Raw genomic sequence first — 17,440 nt, forward strand, 5'->3', positions numbered from 1 at the left:
AAGAACCAGAATGTGGTCCAAGTCATCGGGGAGTCCACAGCTCTCAAGATAAATGGGATATCATTTTCAAATAACTCAACATTAATATAACACTGCCCTTTTTTGAGGTCAGTGCAATTGTACCCCAGTTGTACTGACTGGCCTTCAGTGTGGATGAGCTCTGGGATTTATTCTTTCCTGCTCCAGCACTCCAGACTGGTGACTGGTGCCGGCAGACTGTCTCATGGGAAGAAAAATATTTTTGCACACAAGCATTTGTGGACTCAGGCTCTGTGTCATCCTTCATTTTAGAAGCTTACTTGAATAATTGTCAGCAGGATAATTATATTTTTGGCAGAAAGGCCTAAATGGCTGTGGGAGATGCAATGTCTTGTTGGGCACAGAACAATCTGGAAGGCAGAGGCCTTTAAGGTGACCTTCCCTGGCTGTATTTTAGACCCAGCCCCTCACAGAAGTCAGGAAGAGGCACTGATGTTTGCAGACAGTGGTCAGCACTTTGGGGTGCCTTGTGACTCACCAGAGAGGCTCTGGCTCTCAAAGGCTCAGTGACCAGAGACTGCAGCAACAGTCGCCCCTCCTGTTCCCTGAATCCACACCCCGGGGCAGCAAAGCAGACAGGGATGCTCATCCTCATACTGCTTCCTTATGAGGAAGCTGTGCTTGTTCCCTGCTCCCTGTACAGCCCCTCATCTCTCTCCAGGAAGGCTTTTTGAGACCTTTTCCTTTTTCTCAGGCTTCCTCCAAAAGGGCTCAGGGGAGGGATGGTGGGTTCCTACTGGCACCATTTGATCCTGTGAAGTTCCCTGCAAAGTGCACCAGTTTTTTCCCTCCCTGATAGCATAGTGAAAAAGCATTTGAAAGAAGCCAGCCCAGATCTAGGTTACAGATGAAGGCCATTATGCTGTGGTAACACAGGCTTGCTTTCTTTTCAACTGAGGAGTTAATCCTCAGGGAGCCGTTATTTTTCTGGCAGCTCCAGCGGGAATGTTCACAGTGCTCCATTTGGCTACTGATAGGCCCAGATCAGTGATTTTTACAAGGCTCCAAACAGGGCTGAGCTATGGTATGCCAAAAATCCAGCTGCACAAAAAGAAAAGATATGTTCTCAAATGAGCTAGCAAGTTTTCTCTTGCTTTGAAGAATGACAGTGACCCAGTCATCTACTATTAGATCTTATTTGTAAGTAGATTAAATAGTACTTATACAGTTTAGACTCACTGGCTTTGAGGCAGTGATTTTGAATTGATAAGAATTTTCTCTTCTATCAAGCTGTATTTACAATTTCTCTTGTGCTCGTGTTATTTAGCTCTCCTCACACTCTCCCGTGCAGCAATAGTTTACATAGCATGTAGCTACAAATTTTAATAATATTTATGTTGACACTCGTGTTCAAAGCTAACTACTTTAACTATAGTGCTAAAGTTATTCGTTTGCTTTTTTATAACCCTCTTTAAAAGAACAAACAAAGCCAGAATGCTGTCTGAAACTTGCAGGAACGTGAGGCAGAGGCTCAATAGCCTTAAGTTAAGCCACTTGCAAGGAGAAATGACCCAACTTGGTATGCTGTATGACATTCTTACCCTTTTTGTCTTTTTTTATCCTTAAGTGCCATTAAAATAAATGCTGTTTAGGTTGCAAAGCAAACGCTTTAACAGAAGTTGCAGAATTCAGCTTGTCTGTGTATGGGAGGATGTCAAGTAACACTACAAGGTGGCTATTTATGAAGTGATACCCTCATTTTCCTAAGGGACCCCACACTAGGTCTTCTGCTGAATATGTTGCAAGTGTTTTGTTTAAATATTGTTATTCATTCATTCATTCGTTCATTCATCCCTAAATGAATCTTCCTTTATTCTTCATCCCAGTTTTGCCATGACACCCTCTCTAGAGCATTCCTCCCTCTGTGCAGTGTAGGTGCATTGCAGGCTGTCCAGCAGCCTCACTCATGCCAGTACTGTTGAGAGAAGGAGTTTTGTGTGGGAGGGTGGCTTTAGCTCCTAAAAACTGGGAAACCATCAGGAATCTGGAACCAGCAAAACGCAGTGCTTGGGAATATTATTGGTGATTTGTCTTATCAGACTAAAACCAATGATGTTCATGAAACAGCCTTCTAGTAGAGTATATAAACTAATCTTGGGGAAAGATCTAGCAACCATGTCCCTACCTTCTAAGGGATTTTCATAACCACTAGAAATGAGTCCTGGCCGTTTTCAAGTTCTTCTTTGAGAACTGTGACTCCTAGGAGGAGTAGCAGAGGTTTATACTCTCCCAAATAACCTACATCTTAGGCTGGAAGGCAGGATGTGTGCATTTGAACTTGCTCAGCAGAAGTGAGAATAGAACCCTGCAAACATTCTATTAAACGCCTGAATGGAAGAACTCTGTTACAGCCATTTCTTTGTGTTAAAGAATGCAATAGCCAAAGTATGATTTGCACACAGTAGTCGTGTACCTTTTTGATAGAATAATGATTTCTCAACCAGTTTGCTGAGATATAAACCTTCATTTGTAAAAATGGGAATAGGGTAACATAAAAGATAAAAAAAGAGGGTTTTTTACTTTACTAAATTGTTCCTAAGAAGTCAGTTTACACAGGAGATGGCCCTTCCCTCTCTATGTTTGCAAGCTGTATCATAAAGATTATGATAATATAATTATATACAATCTATAATAATTGCCAATGGCTACCTCACATGAGTATTGGAAAGAGTACATAAAAATAATGTCCAGATAACTACAACAATAGGAGACTATTTACTCTTGGACAAAATATTCTGTCTGGGGAAACAGTCATTCACTAATTAAGATAAGGCACCATTTAACAACCCATTCTTCAATTTCTGCTTTGTCACCTCTCTCCTACTTTATGTGTCTCCCAAAATGTGTAACAGAAAAGAGAGTTAAAATGAAGGTATGAAAAAGCACTGCTATTTCCTCTTGTTTCAGAAGGAGCAGTCACTTAATAACTAACGGCAAGATAAACAGGAGGGAGGGAGAAGTCAGCCAGTAAAGACAGACTCAACCACAATGATGCAAAGTGGACAAAAAATTATTGAACAGGGAGGAATTTTTACCAGTAAAAGTCATTAGCCAAAGTTTGTCTCTCAACTGGATGTTTCTAAGATGTACACACACACACACACACGCACACACACACACACACATTCAAGCATGCATAGATATGGGGGTAGGGTTAAAAAGCCTGCTCTAACTTGATGTCTATGACATTTGTGGAAAATCACATAAAACCATGAACTGAGAGTTTTTGTATAGATAAATGGATCTTGCAGAGAGCAAAATAATATCTCCTTCCACGTGGTAGCATTCTCCTGAGCTTGGCATTCCACCATGTCTGCTTTAGTCTTCAGTTCCCATTTGAATGAGGAGCCAACTCCCACATTAATAATCTGTGGTAAAAATATATACATGACCCAGCTGCCATTTTCTCACTCTCTCTTTGAGAACACTTAGGCCTTGGAGTAAACATTTCTTCTAAACAATGCAGGAGGAATGTGACTGCTCAGCGCTGCCTACGATTAGTGGGGAGGGCTGGAGGATAGCTTTAGTTATGGTAAAGAAATGTGTGATAGGAGAAGTATGTTTTGACAGGGATATTATTAATTGTACAAAGATTTGCCTTGTTAACCCTTCAAGAGGTTTCTGGGGGATTTTTGCAGCTTACATGAAGAAGCATTGCTTGCCATGCCAGCACTGTTTCCAAGTCACACTGTGGTGGCAAATGTTCTGTCTTAAAGATGGTGGTTAAAAATCAGTGCTCTTCCCACTGAGGGGGCCTGATCATCAGCTGCAGCAGGATGGAAAAGCATCATAATTGTCACTGAAACAGTCTAAACTGAGACTTAATGAGGCTTTATCTTCTAATCATTAATATGACTATAATAATTGTCATAAAAACTTTTCTTAATTGTGCATGGGACAGATTCACCCAAGATTAAGGAGCTGCTGTCTTTTTTGAGTCATTTTAGTCAGGGCTCTCTTTACCTCCTGACTACGCACTCCTGTGTACGTTGGTGTGAGTTGTTAAAAGGCTGCTCTGTGCCAAGGCTCACATAGTTGGCTGTGTTTTGGTGACACTTCTTAAGATTCCTGTAACTGAAGGAGAAAACTCCTGACTGATAAAACAAAAAATGTTTGTGTATAAACCCATTCAACTATGTGAAGTATTCTTGGTTTCTATTTATTATGGATGCTGCGGGAATTCTGGCTATACTTCGTATCTCTTTAATTGAAGGAGACTTTTCTGCTCTTTTCATTTCACAACAATTATATCCCTGTCCTTTAATCCATCCACCACTTGCTGTCCACTTGATGCTCTCCTCCTGTCTGTAGCTGTTAGTCCATGAAAACCAACACATCACAGGTTGGGGGACACAGTCTAAACTGGGTGCTGTGCAGGCCTCTGGGCTTCAAAGAAAATGATCTAAACACAGAGGGCAAATAAGTTACCAGTGGGATGGTGACAAGGGCAAGATGCATGTTGTTCCATAGCTGAGCAAGCACCACAATTGCCTCAGGTAGCTATGTCCACTTGCTGCAGCAACAGCTTGTCATTGTGCTCTGTAAAGCTCTACTCCTAGTCATCTCCTAAAAGTTGTTGTTTTGGAAGTGCCTCTCATTCCTCTGGCCTTATCCATTGCCTTGTGCCAGCTGCAGCTATGAAAACAGTGTCCCACTGATACAGACACATCATGCCATGCCCAACTCTTTGCAAAGTTTCTCTGTTTCTAAAGGCTTGGGGTCTGGACAATTTGTTTTTTTCTTCCCAGGAAGTAGTTTAGAGGCCTTTGGAATTCAGCAGATTTTCCAGATCTTGTAAATTAGCCATAAATATGCAAAGGCAAAGTACCAAGCTCAGAAAAAGCAGAAAACAGCTTTAAATGAACCAAAATTCAGCTGAAAGACTCAGGAAAGTACAAAACAATTTTGGAGCTGCATGTGCTGCACTGGGACAGGCAGTTCCTATCAAATGTAATCTACAAGATCAGCACAAAGTCGATGCATATTGAGCACCATGTTTTCCTTGGTGCTCTGGGGTCTTTAGATGTACACATCACCTTTTTCTGGAAATTCATCCATCCATTCATTCAGGTTAGGAGTAGCCATACTGAACAAATGCATGAATTTCTGTCTCCCAAAAGTCCAGCCAAGTGTCAGCATGCTTATTACTAATCTTAAATACAGTAATTCCCTGACAGATTTGTGTAATCTATGCTCTTTAGGAGTTCTGACAAGTTGATAAAAGTGCTTTCTTTCTTCCTGCCTCAAGATCTATGATATTTTTTTCAATTTATGTGGGCTTTCAGGCTCTTGAATTTACTATCTGCTATTTCAATTTTATTTTCTTTAATTGGCACAGCTGTAATGCAAAGTGGAACATTGTGTGTATTGGGAGTAATTCAAGTGGAAAAGACACAGCAAACTCCAGAATACTTTTGCAAGTCACATGTATCTAGAGGGCTTTTTTGGTACAAAGGTGGATAAACTTGGCAGTTTAATCCTGTTAGGAGTTAAGCTTTTTCCATATGTCCTGATTTTCCTGAAAAGAAGAAAGCAAAATGTTCATCTGTTTTTCACATCCTTTCCCCCATTTGTTTGGCAGCAGTTCATAATGAGAGGAGACCAAGGAGCCAAATGCATGCCTAGAACTGCGGAGGTCACACCAGGCCTCACATTGGCTCATTGAATTTCTATAAATATTCAGCTATCCTTTGATTTTTTTTTTTCTCCCTGCAATCACATACCATTTCCTTTCATAAAATGTGTGGATGTATATAATTTTAAAAATTATTCTTGCTTGGCATCAAAATGAATATTTCAGTTCAGGCAAAGTGCAGGGTTGGTAGGCTGCTCCTCTCCCATGATATGGATGAGATGATGCGTGTGCACAGCTCAGGATACTGGATCTGCAAATACACTCTGGAAAAATCTGCTGGTATTAATGTCAAGATAATGCAGATGGGTGCAAATAAGCACATTTAATATTTCCAGTAATTCTCGCAAAAAATAATTTTAAATCCATTTACTGAAAATAAACACAGAATGGGGCCAGAAGAGCATGCAGGGAGTGGCACATTTTATGTAAATCATATCCTCTTCTCCTGGGACTGGGTTGTTATGAAATCCTATTTCAACTCAAATCAGCAGGAGATTCATCAGCAACCTATGAGTCTGGGTTTCACCTGTGCTGTTCAGCTCACTCAGCATGTAAATAACCTGTTTTCACCAAAGCCATGTGACACGGAAAAGGTGGGGTTTTTTTACTTTCCCAGTGATAGGCCTGTCCTTGCCAATGGGATACTGAACAGGGCCTTGATAATGAGGCTGGAACTCCAAGCCATGCTCCCTTCTCCAACACAAAATCTTTCACAGAATTGTTAGAATGAGCAGTTATTCTCATAAAAGTTTACATTAAAGGATAAATTATTTTCTTATCTCACCAATCTGTCACAGATTGCCAACATCTGCTTGGTTTGATGACTGACATGAGTTTGAGTACAAAATTTCTTCTCCATTTCTCAGATGATCACTGGTAATTCTGGCTGAACTCTAGCTAGTTATATTTATCTTGTTATTTTAAAATTTAAATGATTGAATTGCAGTGGGAAGTTTTGTGTTTTGGTATCATATTGGATATCATTAGAATTTTGAGCTAATTTACATTGGCTTCTATCTGCATGTGGAGGTTTAGAAAAGAACCAAAAACTACACTAAGGCAACTAAGAATAGAAGCTGTGACTCGAAATGCTTTGAGATTAATTGAAATTAGTTGGAAAGGAGAGTGAGGACTATTTTTAAATGAAAGGAAGAAAAGAGTAATACTAGGCTAGAGTAAGTCATTAATCATCAAAATGAGTTTCCAGTATGAAATAATTAGCCAGACCTAGAACAAGGACAAGGTTCAAAATGAGATCTATGTCCTAATCTACTATGGATCACACTGTGAGGTCCCTGCAGCCCCAGCTCTGAGTTGTGCATTCAGTCCTAACATAGAATAGCATGATAGTCTGCCAGACCATATTCTTCTGTTCTGACTTCCCTGATTATGGATTGCCAGTAATGACAATTCCATTTTGCTAACAAAATTTTTGAGGATTTCTGAGTTGGGGTGGTGGTGGTGAGGCAGCTTGCTTTGGGGGTTTTTGGCTGGTTTTATTTGTTAGTTGTTGTTGATTTGGCTTGGTTTTTTTCTGTTCCAAAAGCTTGTGATTGAGATGTTAATTTCAGCTCTTGGACCTGGGGCCTTACATATGCTCTCTTTGATTTGGAACCAGAATTTAAACCAAATCAACCATAACCGGGGTGGTTTTTGTTCTAAATTCTGATCTACTCATCTTTTACTCTTCCCTGTTGAAGTTGTTTTTTGTTCTGAAAGTAGCCACCGCTCTGTAGAGAGAGAGGGCAGTGGAGTAACTGATGGCTAAGTAATCGCTTTCTCTCTTTCCCACTTGGAAATTTAAATGGAAAGTCCATCTTAGGTTTAAGGAAAATTTTCTCAGAACCTATACCTTCCCAATTAAATGGCTTGGCACTGGATAATGAAAATTCCCAGCAAATGATATTTCAGGGTTATGGCAGCTGGTGTGGGGTCAGTAGCTCTGACCGAGGAAGCTGTGACCGGTCCGGAGAGATGGTCCCAAAAGAGATCGTCTTCCCGAGGCCCGGTGTCTTCCCTCAGCTGCTGGCTAGGAGGGCCCGTGCAGAGGCTGTCAGCTCTTTAGTGATTGTCAGCTCGTGATTTCAGCTCAGCTCTGCAGGGCAGCCTCCAGGCCAGACCAGGGAGAGAGATGAGAGGCCCGTGTAGCTGTTCTGCACGAGGCAGCTTTATTAGTCCAGCGAAGGGGAGCCAGGGACGAGCATCTCTCTGCCCTCGCAGGGGCAGGGGGCTGGCTTTATAGGGATACAGGGGGTGGGTGTCAGAGGGTAAAGGCCAATGGGCTACAAAGGATCTGTATAGGGTCTCCCAGAGGATTCTGGGTTTGTCTTATTGCCATAACTGAAGAGTAGCTCCCTTTCCGGGGGAGTTCTGCTGGGAGGTTTAGGCGCTCTCCTTATCTCAGCAGACGTCCCTCCAGGGCGGGGGCTGGGCATACCCCACACAGGGTCTGCTGTTAAATCGTTGGTTATGAATGTCACAAAGTTTCTGGTTTTACCATGTTTTTCTGTAAACTGAACTCCAGTAGCACCTTCTTCTGAGGTAAAGTAAGAACTCCCCATGGAGAGCTCATTTCAGTGTGAACAAAGTTGTAGAATCTGGCTTCTAACTTCCCCATGGCTAAATTTACTGGTCCACCAAATAAGAAGAGATGTGAATCTGTTTTTAAAAATATTGACATCTTAAAAAGCAAAGCTATGCACAGAAGATCTGAAGTGACACCTTTGCACAAAGTACTATTCCTGTGAAGTCACCAAAGCCAAGATTTCATCCTTACACATAATTGCATTCACTGCTGTTAATAACAGTTTTGTTCCTTGAAAAGGGTCTTCTGTAGAGGAAGTTAGTTGCTATTATTTTGGTTTCCTTAAAAATCCCTTTTGCCCTTGTTTCTGTAGTTGTGGGGCCTTCATATCTCCATTTAGAGCTGCTGCTGTTGAGTACATGCATGGTATCCGGGGAGTACAGTTTGGAGCAGCTCAGGAAATAAAAACCTCTCTTCAGATCTGGCAGTGTACAACAGCAAAGCTATAAATATTTGTGTCCCTTTCTTTCTCTCATCCACTTTTCTTCCAGTGAAAACAGTGTCACTGCCTGGTGCTAACTTGAGTATGCTCAGAGCTCCTACAAGACTCCAGAATCCTTGTTTGGGTATTTCTGGCCATTTTTTACTTCCCTCTGGCCCCTTATGACCCAAACCATTCTATGATTTTGTGATTCTATGATCAGTTTGAGGAAGAAGACAGAAATATTCTCCTGATATTTTCCATCCAGCTACCATCTAGGTGTTTCCCAGTTTTCTTTCCTGGTATTCTGGCATTTATATATGTGCCTCTTTCCCCTCTTAAGCTTAGGTATTTTTCCTCATCCTCATGTTTTCTTTCTCATCAACCAGAAATATTGAAAGTAGCCTGTGAAATTGTCAGGTTTTGTACCACTTTATGTCTCTGTATCAAACCAAGTACAGTCATACGAATAATTTTGAATGAAATAAATTTATGAGATTGCTAAATTTTTAGTCTGGGCTTTGACTTTAACAGTTTTCACCTCCAGAAACCTGACAGCTGAGAACAAAGTCTCATTTGGGGGGAAACCCTCAATCCCAGCTCACATGTTTTAGCTTCACAGCTAAGTTCACCTCTGCTATGCCTTCCCTAAATGAGTACATTTGTCTCTTCATTGCACCTCAACTAATTTCATGTCCTCTAATCTAATGAAAAGTGACTCTTTGCCAAGAAAATTGCCTCTTTAAGTATATAATACCATTGCTGCAATACTGACACTAGAAATTGCTGTTATATACTGGGCCAAGCAAATTATTTTTAAGGCAAAATTATTAAACTATGATCTTGCTTAATCCTTCTATAAACATTTGGGGAAGAAAAATATGCTTTAATCTTGTTTCAGTTCTACATTTTTTGGTGAATAATCTGTGAATAATTCACTTTCCAGATGCAAAGTATTACTGAGGTATTATGATAAGACTAAGGAAAACACAACCAAAGATGTATTTCATTTAGAGGGCTGTGTGTTTGCTTTTCAAAATCGAGGCTTTGGTGCCACCACTCATAAAATGTAAAGCAGTTATCTTGCTTTCAGACCACCTGCCCATAATGGTTTGAACTATTCTCCTTGTTTCATTGGAGGCAGTATCAGGGTCATACCAGTGCTGCTGCATTTCATGTCCAAAGATAAAACAGTTTCAGTTGTGCTACCTTTTGACAAATGCCACTGCAGATGAAATCTTGTTGAGTGGATCTGGGATTTGTTTATTCTTGACTCACAGACATCTGTTCCTTCTCCCAGATCCCCTGATGCTGTCTGTCTTCATGCAGCATTATACCAAGTCAATAAGACCTTTGTCTAAATGTGGAATATGGAAAACACAGTTGGACCAGGCCAGAAATATCTCCTCCTGTGCTGTCGTTCAAAGCTATGTGTAGAACATAGTTTAGTTATAATTTTATTAGTAGAAGTTGGCCACTGTTTTTCTGCAGGACTTGACGATGTTGAGGTGTGTAACCTTTGCTATTAGGTCCTGCAAGTGTTGGGGTCTTACCTGGCCAGTCTTGTCTCTGAATTGTTGAAATATTCCTTATAATATGTGTTACATATTACGTGGAACTACGCAGCAGTTGTTCTTTCTTAAATCTGATCTAGGTGATTATCTCAAGCTGTTTTGACTTGTCTCCACATAAAAACTGGGGAGAGCAGAGTGTATGAACCAAAACCACCCAGCCAGCAGAGAAATTAGATTAAAGCTATGTCTAAGAGAAATCTTCATAAACATCTCCTATTACATCTTTTCTTATCCAGAATCCTGGCCACAATGAAGTCAATGGAAAGACTCCAACTGCTGCTAAGAAAGGCCAGAATTTTATTCCAAGTCTGTGAAATAAGCCATAATTAACCTTCCGTTGTGGCTGCCAGAATCCATGTCACCACTTGCTTCCACTTTCTGAATTTAATTGTAGTGAAAATCTGTCCAAAACTTAAGAGGCATTTAAGGAATACCCAAGCGACTTTCTCCCTCCATCACTCTCTCTTATGCACCCAGTTAATTTAGGAACTGTGCCCTAATGCCTTCCACAGTTTCCTTTTGTAACAAAGGTTAAAGACCCTGCATTAACACGAATGCAAATTCTCCTTGTTATTGCTTGCTCGTCTTTTATGTTTTGGATTGAAAAACTCCCACAGCTCACCACACTCTAATTAATGGTCATTAACAATTTACAACTTTGCTTTATTCTCTGAATTAATTTATTTCCCTTTCTTCCACAAATAAATAAATGATGGTTTTAATTATCTTTCTATAAATATTTGGTTTAGCTCAGGTCAGGAGCTCCTGCTGGATGTTCAGTATGCATTTGGTCTGCCATTCTACCCGAAGTATGAAGTACAATTTACTGAGGAAGAAAAGGGCCTTTCCTTGCATATTATGCAGTATATCTCCAATTTCATAAACTCGGGGTAAGTGTGGGATATTTAAGAATTGCTGTGACTGGGGAGATGGTGAGAAATGGAGGGAGTGTAGTCATTCCAGACCCTGCCCTCACTCAATCATTCTCCATTTCCTCTACAACTTGTAAGCCTACAGTGGGATTTAGTCCACATGTTTGGAAAGTCGTGGCCAAGTTATCAAGCAGAGCAGACACCAAAGATTTATGGTATGAGACTTAGCTAGGAGGAATAGACATTTCATCTCCATTGACCAGCTGCAAATTCTACTAAAGTACATGCAGGCTTCAAAGGCCTTGCTGTTGTTTCCAGAGCTTAGTTCTGCGACCCCAATTCTGAAACCTCTTGGCTAAGCGTTCTCTTTTTCCCAGAAGAAAGGGGAAAGCACAGAAAGACACAGTGCACCCTTTACCAAGTACTCTGTGAACATCCTTCTGTGCTACTAAGCTGTGGCCATGTTTGAGAAGGAGGAGTATCTCTGGAAACCTAGCGTGGGAATGGTGGAAACAGTGACTTAACATGCTTTTTACAGTATCTTGGGTTGGATTGGGATGAAGGGCTGTTGAGGGTGTTCATAAGCCTGTGTCTATACAGGTTCTGTCTACCTGTTCCTTAGGAAGTGAACCAGACTAAAAAGTTACTGTCAGATGAGGCATCCTGAAGGATTCACCAATCTGGGCTGAATTTGAACCCCACTGGTCAGAGGGACTGGATACACATTTCCCTGACAAGGCCAATCTTCTTACCATTTTACTGTTCATGTCATTCTTTTCTAATGATAATTTCTCCCACTCCCTTAGAAATCCAAACTACCTCCACAGTTTCTCGAGAAGAATGTTGGGGGTGATGCCTGCCTGGCCTATGTATCTGCCAAGTGATGATGGTGATAACTACAAGGAATTCACCATATCTTTGCCGACTCTTAAAAGACTGAAAAAAGCAGACTGTTCCTTTTGGTCTGATTATATCAGGAGGCTGAAAGCATCCACAGGTGAGAAGACTGTTTTCTGATATTAAATAAACCCTTAATTCTCTGCTTAATATTTTTGTCTGACTGTAGTGCTGTTACATCACTGTGGAAAAACCACATTTCACAAATTAAACATCTTGCAATGTCCAGGGTATATAGTTAAGAATGTAACACTAAACAAATTTACTTTATAGCAGATAATGTGTACTAAAGTTTAATTGTCCTGGAGTTTAACTATCTAGAGAAATCATCCTATTATGATGATAGAAGATATGAAAAAGCCATATCTTCTAATAATTTGCTCTCTATTTACAGTCATAATATAGACTTTGAGTAAACTGGAAGGCTGCATATACAGGCCTCTTTTGTCTACTGGAAGCACCTAACATGAGAATGTTGAGATTCCTATGCTTAGGAGGAGCACAAATCATTTCCATCCACTGCAAAGTTGCAGCTGAGGCTTTAGTTATATCTCATTATGGTTTCTGCATGCTTTGACTTTTCAGTAGATTAGTTTCTTTGACTTTTTTTATAGCTGTGGTGATTATGCCCCTTGCATGTCTCCTTTTATATTTGCCATAAATTTCAATGCAGCTATTGGAGCCCTTCAGTTTTTTCTTGCTGCTGTATAACCAACTCTGCTGAGATTTCAATCTGCTGCCTGTCCTGAATTTATGCTAGTGAATAAACTCCCCTTCATATCTGTGTATCTTGTAAATAAATATGGATACCCTCAAGCAAAGCAAACAAAACTATCCCTCTTTGGCAGGCAGAGATGTTTTGAATTGTTCTTGGAGGCCTGCAAGTTTGCATGTGTTTTTTATGTCCTAAGGATCCATCTTCACAGTGAACACAGTTCAGGCTCTCTCTGCTTTGGGGGCTGTTGAATTTCTGAGAAAAAAATGTACTTTCCAAGATGCAGAGCTACCCAGGCTATCCATGCCTGGGTAGCTCAAATGGTCTGAGGCTGATATTTGAGTGACACAAAGCTAAAATGTCTCAGAACCATCAAGCTGGTGGTTCTGATGCAAACACAGAGCAGCAGTTCTCCTGTTCAACAGACATCCCCAATCTTTACTCATGGTCTTTCTTCCAAAGTGGAGTCAAGATTTTGTTCTCAGCCTTTTCTCAGTTTCCTGGTATCCCTCGATGCCTTCCACGTTCAGAGGGGATACTTTGATCTCTCCAATGGCTTTGTGCTGATTGAGATATTGCTAATTTTCAAAGCTTTATTCTGCTATTTAAACAGTCCTGGAAATAACTTCTAGATCTTTTTGGACCTCACCTCACAGCCCTGTGTAATGCCAGACTGAGCTGAAGTCACAGCTCTGGTAGAAGGACTGCTGACCGAGCACCACGGACAGAGACTATTCCCAGCACCTATGGAAATTCCCCCCAAAGGTGGGAAAACATCCACCAGGGCATATTGGTTTTGACATAGACAAGATTTAAAACTATCCAAAGTGGCATAAGAACACAGCATTCATGTATGGGTTAGTCCAATGATCTGTCTAGCTCAACAGCCTGACCTTGTCAGTGACCAAAGCCAAATACTTGAATCTTAAACATAAAAATAGAGGGAGGGAGAGAAAAACACACTTGAAGAGTTCACAAAGTTGACTAAAATTTTTGAAAACAAGCCATAAAGTGTGAAATTTATGGAGTATGGATTCTCAAGAAAAGGTTTAAAAAGTACATGTCAAAAGTACACGTTAATCTTCAAGCAGAACTGAGTACACCCAGCTGGCTCTTTAAGCCAGTATTTGCTTGGCCTCAGCACCATGGTAATGCAGTTGCATGGCTGACTTCTGCTAAATTCCATCTCACAGCAATGTTGGCTTGACACTTTGCTTTGATAGTAATTTTTAATCTCTTCTCACCCTGGAATACTAACATTTCTCATACAATTTAAATAGATATCACATCAAACCCCTTCCTGCTCCAGACCCTTTAGCCTGGGATGGTAACAGAGACACTGTGGGTCTCTTGATGACAATCTGAAAGCAGTTCCTTATGAAAAAAGATTCATAATGTTCATTGGTTCACTTAGAAAGATTGCATAAAACTGAGATGGTGATGGCTGAACACCCTCAATTTCTTTTTGAGAGGATGTTGTGCTGAAGTTCATGCCAAAGCTGTGTTGGTCCATCAGAACAGGTTCATCACTTGCATTGTCCCCAGAAATTGGATTCTGCAGGAATTGAGTCCCTGTGCATCATGTTGCTACCTCGTTGATGTGTCTCCTTGCACCTGAGGTAGTTTGCTGTACCTCCCTTCAGAACTGAAGCACTGAACCTCTGTTGTTCCCTGTCTGCTCCAGCCTCTGTTCCTGGAGTGCTCTCAGGCTGTCCTGTGGGACCTTGGCATATGTTGAATACCAGATTTGAGAGAACAATGGTACATTGTACATGTACAACATTTTTGGATGTTGTACCTTGTACTCTTTGCTGAGGGGCATCTGTCAGCTCTGTCAGCTACCCTGAGATCCAATCTATCACTTTTCTGCCTTTCAGAAATTATAGATGTTTGTGATAGTGTACTTGCATTGTTATTGTGGATTGCAGTTTGTGGCCTCACACCAAGTAGATGGAGTTTACCAGTGTGCCAGCAAGTATCACAGATAATGAAACATTCCAGTTTTCACATCTAAGCACAAAGATGAACAGGATCTAGTCTGATGCAATCTCTACCAGCTGTGGTGAATCCTGTTTTATCCATCTCATCTTTGCCTTGAAATCAATATTTTTACAGCTTCATATATCATCTGGGATCTATAAGCAAAAAAACTAAAATGTATTTCAATAAAATGAAGAAGAACTGGACAAACCAGTGATCATAAAATGTAACTGGAACTGGCATTTCAAAATTTTTTCTTGATCCTTTGTATACTTCCATGGGAAATATCTTGACTTGGAAATGTCAAATTAGGGATGACCAAAGGCTCAAAGCTCAATATCTCAGTCCAACAGAAAACTGAGGCATTCCTTGCTGTGGTTTAAACTAAACTCATAAATTTCAGTTTCTGGAATAAAACCTCTCAAATTTAGAATCTTAGATGTCTTTTAGATTATTCACTGCTGGATCTAGAAGCTGTTGTTTATACATCCATCTTACTGTTACCTGTAATTTTCTTTCCACTTAGTAAAAATATTGTCCAACTTGGTGTTTCATTTTGTGGTCAGGCCATGATACTTAATGACAGAATGTGTCATTTGTTCCTGGCACATAATTGGAATGCGTGTTGTTGCATTTGAAGATAATTTAAGAAAATTCATGTCATAAATGCAATGATTCATCATAATATTTGCTGGCAGTGCCTTTACAAACTATGGAGGGAAGTTTGAATCTGTTTCATTGCAGATGAACTAAAAATCTCTTGAAGTTTTGTTTGAGACCAGTTTGTAAAGTTGACATTTTGAGAAGTTTACTTGGGGAATTATGAAAGTGATGGTGCTTGAAGACATTTGGATTTACTAAATGAAGTTCCCTTGGTTGCATTTCAAAGACATGCTTTATATTTTGAATTATGACGGTTTCCACGGGAAACATCTAAATGAGAAACAAGAAGACTGGCAATTGTGGAAAAAAAGAGCTGTAGATGGCTTTTTCCAGGAAATGTGTTAATAACTTGAAATTCAGTTAAAAACAGGAGCTCTAGAATGTTTATGTACGTTCAGACAGATGTCTGAATGCTACCATTCCCCTTACGTAGTGTGGTGGACTGTGTGCCTAACAGTGAGTCCCTTTATAAAGGGCCTCTCACTGCATCCCAAACAGGTGGAGTTGGATCCAGTCTATATCTCTTACTCCTCTAGCTGGTATCTAAAAAGAACCAGTCCTCCTAAAGTAAGTGCCTCTAAGCAGTCTTGCAGCTGGGGAGAAAGAGCTACCTTTAGTGTCTCACTGAAATCTTGTCTGCCTAACTCATGTGCCTAAATTTCCACCTTTAGGCATATTTTGCATGTCCAAATTAGCCAGATTGGTCTGTATATGTAGAAAATTCAACAGGTAGCAAAGCTGAAGCCTTCTCCATGAGCTCTGGGATGTCATGTGTAGCCAAACAAGAGTCCAAATAAAGTAAGAGTGTTTACAGTTCAGACTTGAATCAAAACTGAATCAGGAATTTTGTGGTTAGCATTCATCTTTTATCCTTTCTATTCACACCTTCTTTTTGGAAATCTCAAGTAGAAAACAGATTCCTTTAGTATGATGGACATCTGTGCAGCTATGAGAGAACTCTGGCTATGAGACATTAAATAAACACCCTGAGTACACTTTCTTGACACAGTTTTGTGGTGTTGAGGCAACTGTATCACTGAAATAGGGTTGAAGCCTAAAATCACAGAAGGTAAAAGATAACAAAGAAAAGATCTGTTGGAGATTGGTGCTTGCTATATTACAAAAATACAGCTTTTTGTATTACAGACAGACAAAAAATTACTGTTCCCCACACTTCCTACCTGGTAGGGAAGTATCAGGAGATACTAAAGTCTTGCATGAGTGGAGAGAAAACTATTATGTATTCCAGTGGCAGTTATTTAAAGCACAATACCTAATTACCATGAGGTGATCTGCCGTTACTCTAAAGCACTTTGCAAGTGGACTGCAAATTGAGAAAAATGGCTTCCTGAACATTTATAGCTACATAAAATGTTTTTAGGTGTCATTGATAAAGTGTGTACCCTGTATCTTGCTGCCTCAAAGGTATGACATCTATTTTAATCTTAATTGTATTGTCTTTTCAGGAGGTGCAGGTGGTGGAGAGCCATCTGCAGAAAACAGCCCTGGTGAAGCTCCCAGTGAAGTTACCTCCCTGGAGAGCCAGCCCCTGAGGCCTGAGGTGGCTTACAGCAGATAGGGAATCACAGGGCTGTGGGGTGGGTTTGTCACACAATTGTGCATCCACACAAGCATCTCACACCAAATGGACAATACTTCCTTTAGTTAACTTTCTCAACAAGTAAAGAAGACCTTTCAATAAAGTAGTTTTCAAAAAAAATAGTGACTATGGCCCAAAATAAGCACTACAGCTATTGTTTTAAATCAAGAGACTGTACTTTGAAAAACTAAAGTATCAATAAAAACTGCAAAACCAAGACAAATACAATTGGTCTTTATTTCTTGCAACTACACAAATGCCAGCATATTGTGGTACCACCAGCCAGAAAAGGACATACATTAAAGCACCTAGAAGTCCCTCACTGATGATTTGTTAGATGTCGTATCTTTGTCTTTTTTTATTACTCATCCTATCACAAGCTGCTGATAGGAGAGGGAGCCTGGTTTGGCATTCTGGAGAAAACTAAAGAACTCTAAACAGGAAGGAAGAACAATTTAGG

At 40.3% G+C, this 17,440-nt stretch overlaps 1 protein-coding gene across 1 annotated transcript in view; it reads left to right on the top strand.

Annotated features, from left to right (window-relative positions):
• TG (thyroglobulin) overlaps positions 1–17,203 on the top strand; it is a 147,602-nt gene extending 130,399 nt beyond the window's left edge. Inside the window, exons 43-45 of the mRNA XM_032110165.1 lie at positions 11,003–11,143; positions 11,932–12,122; positions 16,847–17,203. Of these exons, the coding sequence (XP_031966056.1) occupies positions 11,003–11,143; positions 11,932–12,122; positions 16,847–16,959 (445 nt within the window). The 3' untranslated portion in view covers positions 16,960–17,203. The remainder of the gene's footprint in view (positions 1–11,002; positions 11,144–11,931; positions 12,123–16,846) is intronic.
• Positions 17,204–17,440: the final 237 nt, after the last annotated feature.

The sequence above is a fragment of the Corvus moneduloides genome, chromosome 1 (assembly GCF_009650955.1).
Source record: "Corvus moneduloides isolate bCorMon1 chromosome 1, bCorMon1.pri, whole genome shotgun sequence".
NCBI classification, from domain to species: Eukaryota; Metazoa; Chordata; class Aves; order Passeriformes; family Corvidae; genus Corvus; species Corvus moneduloides.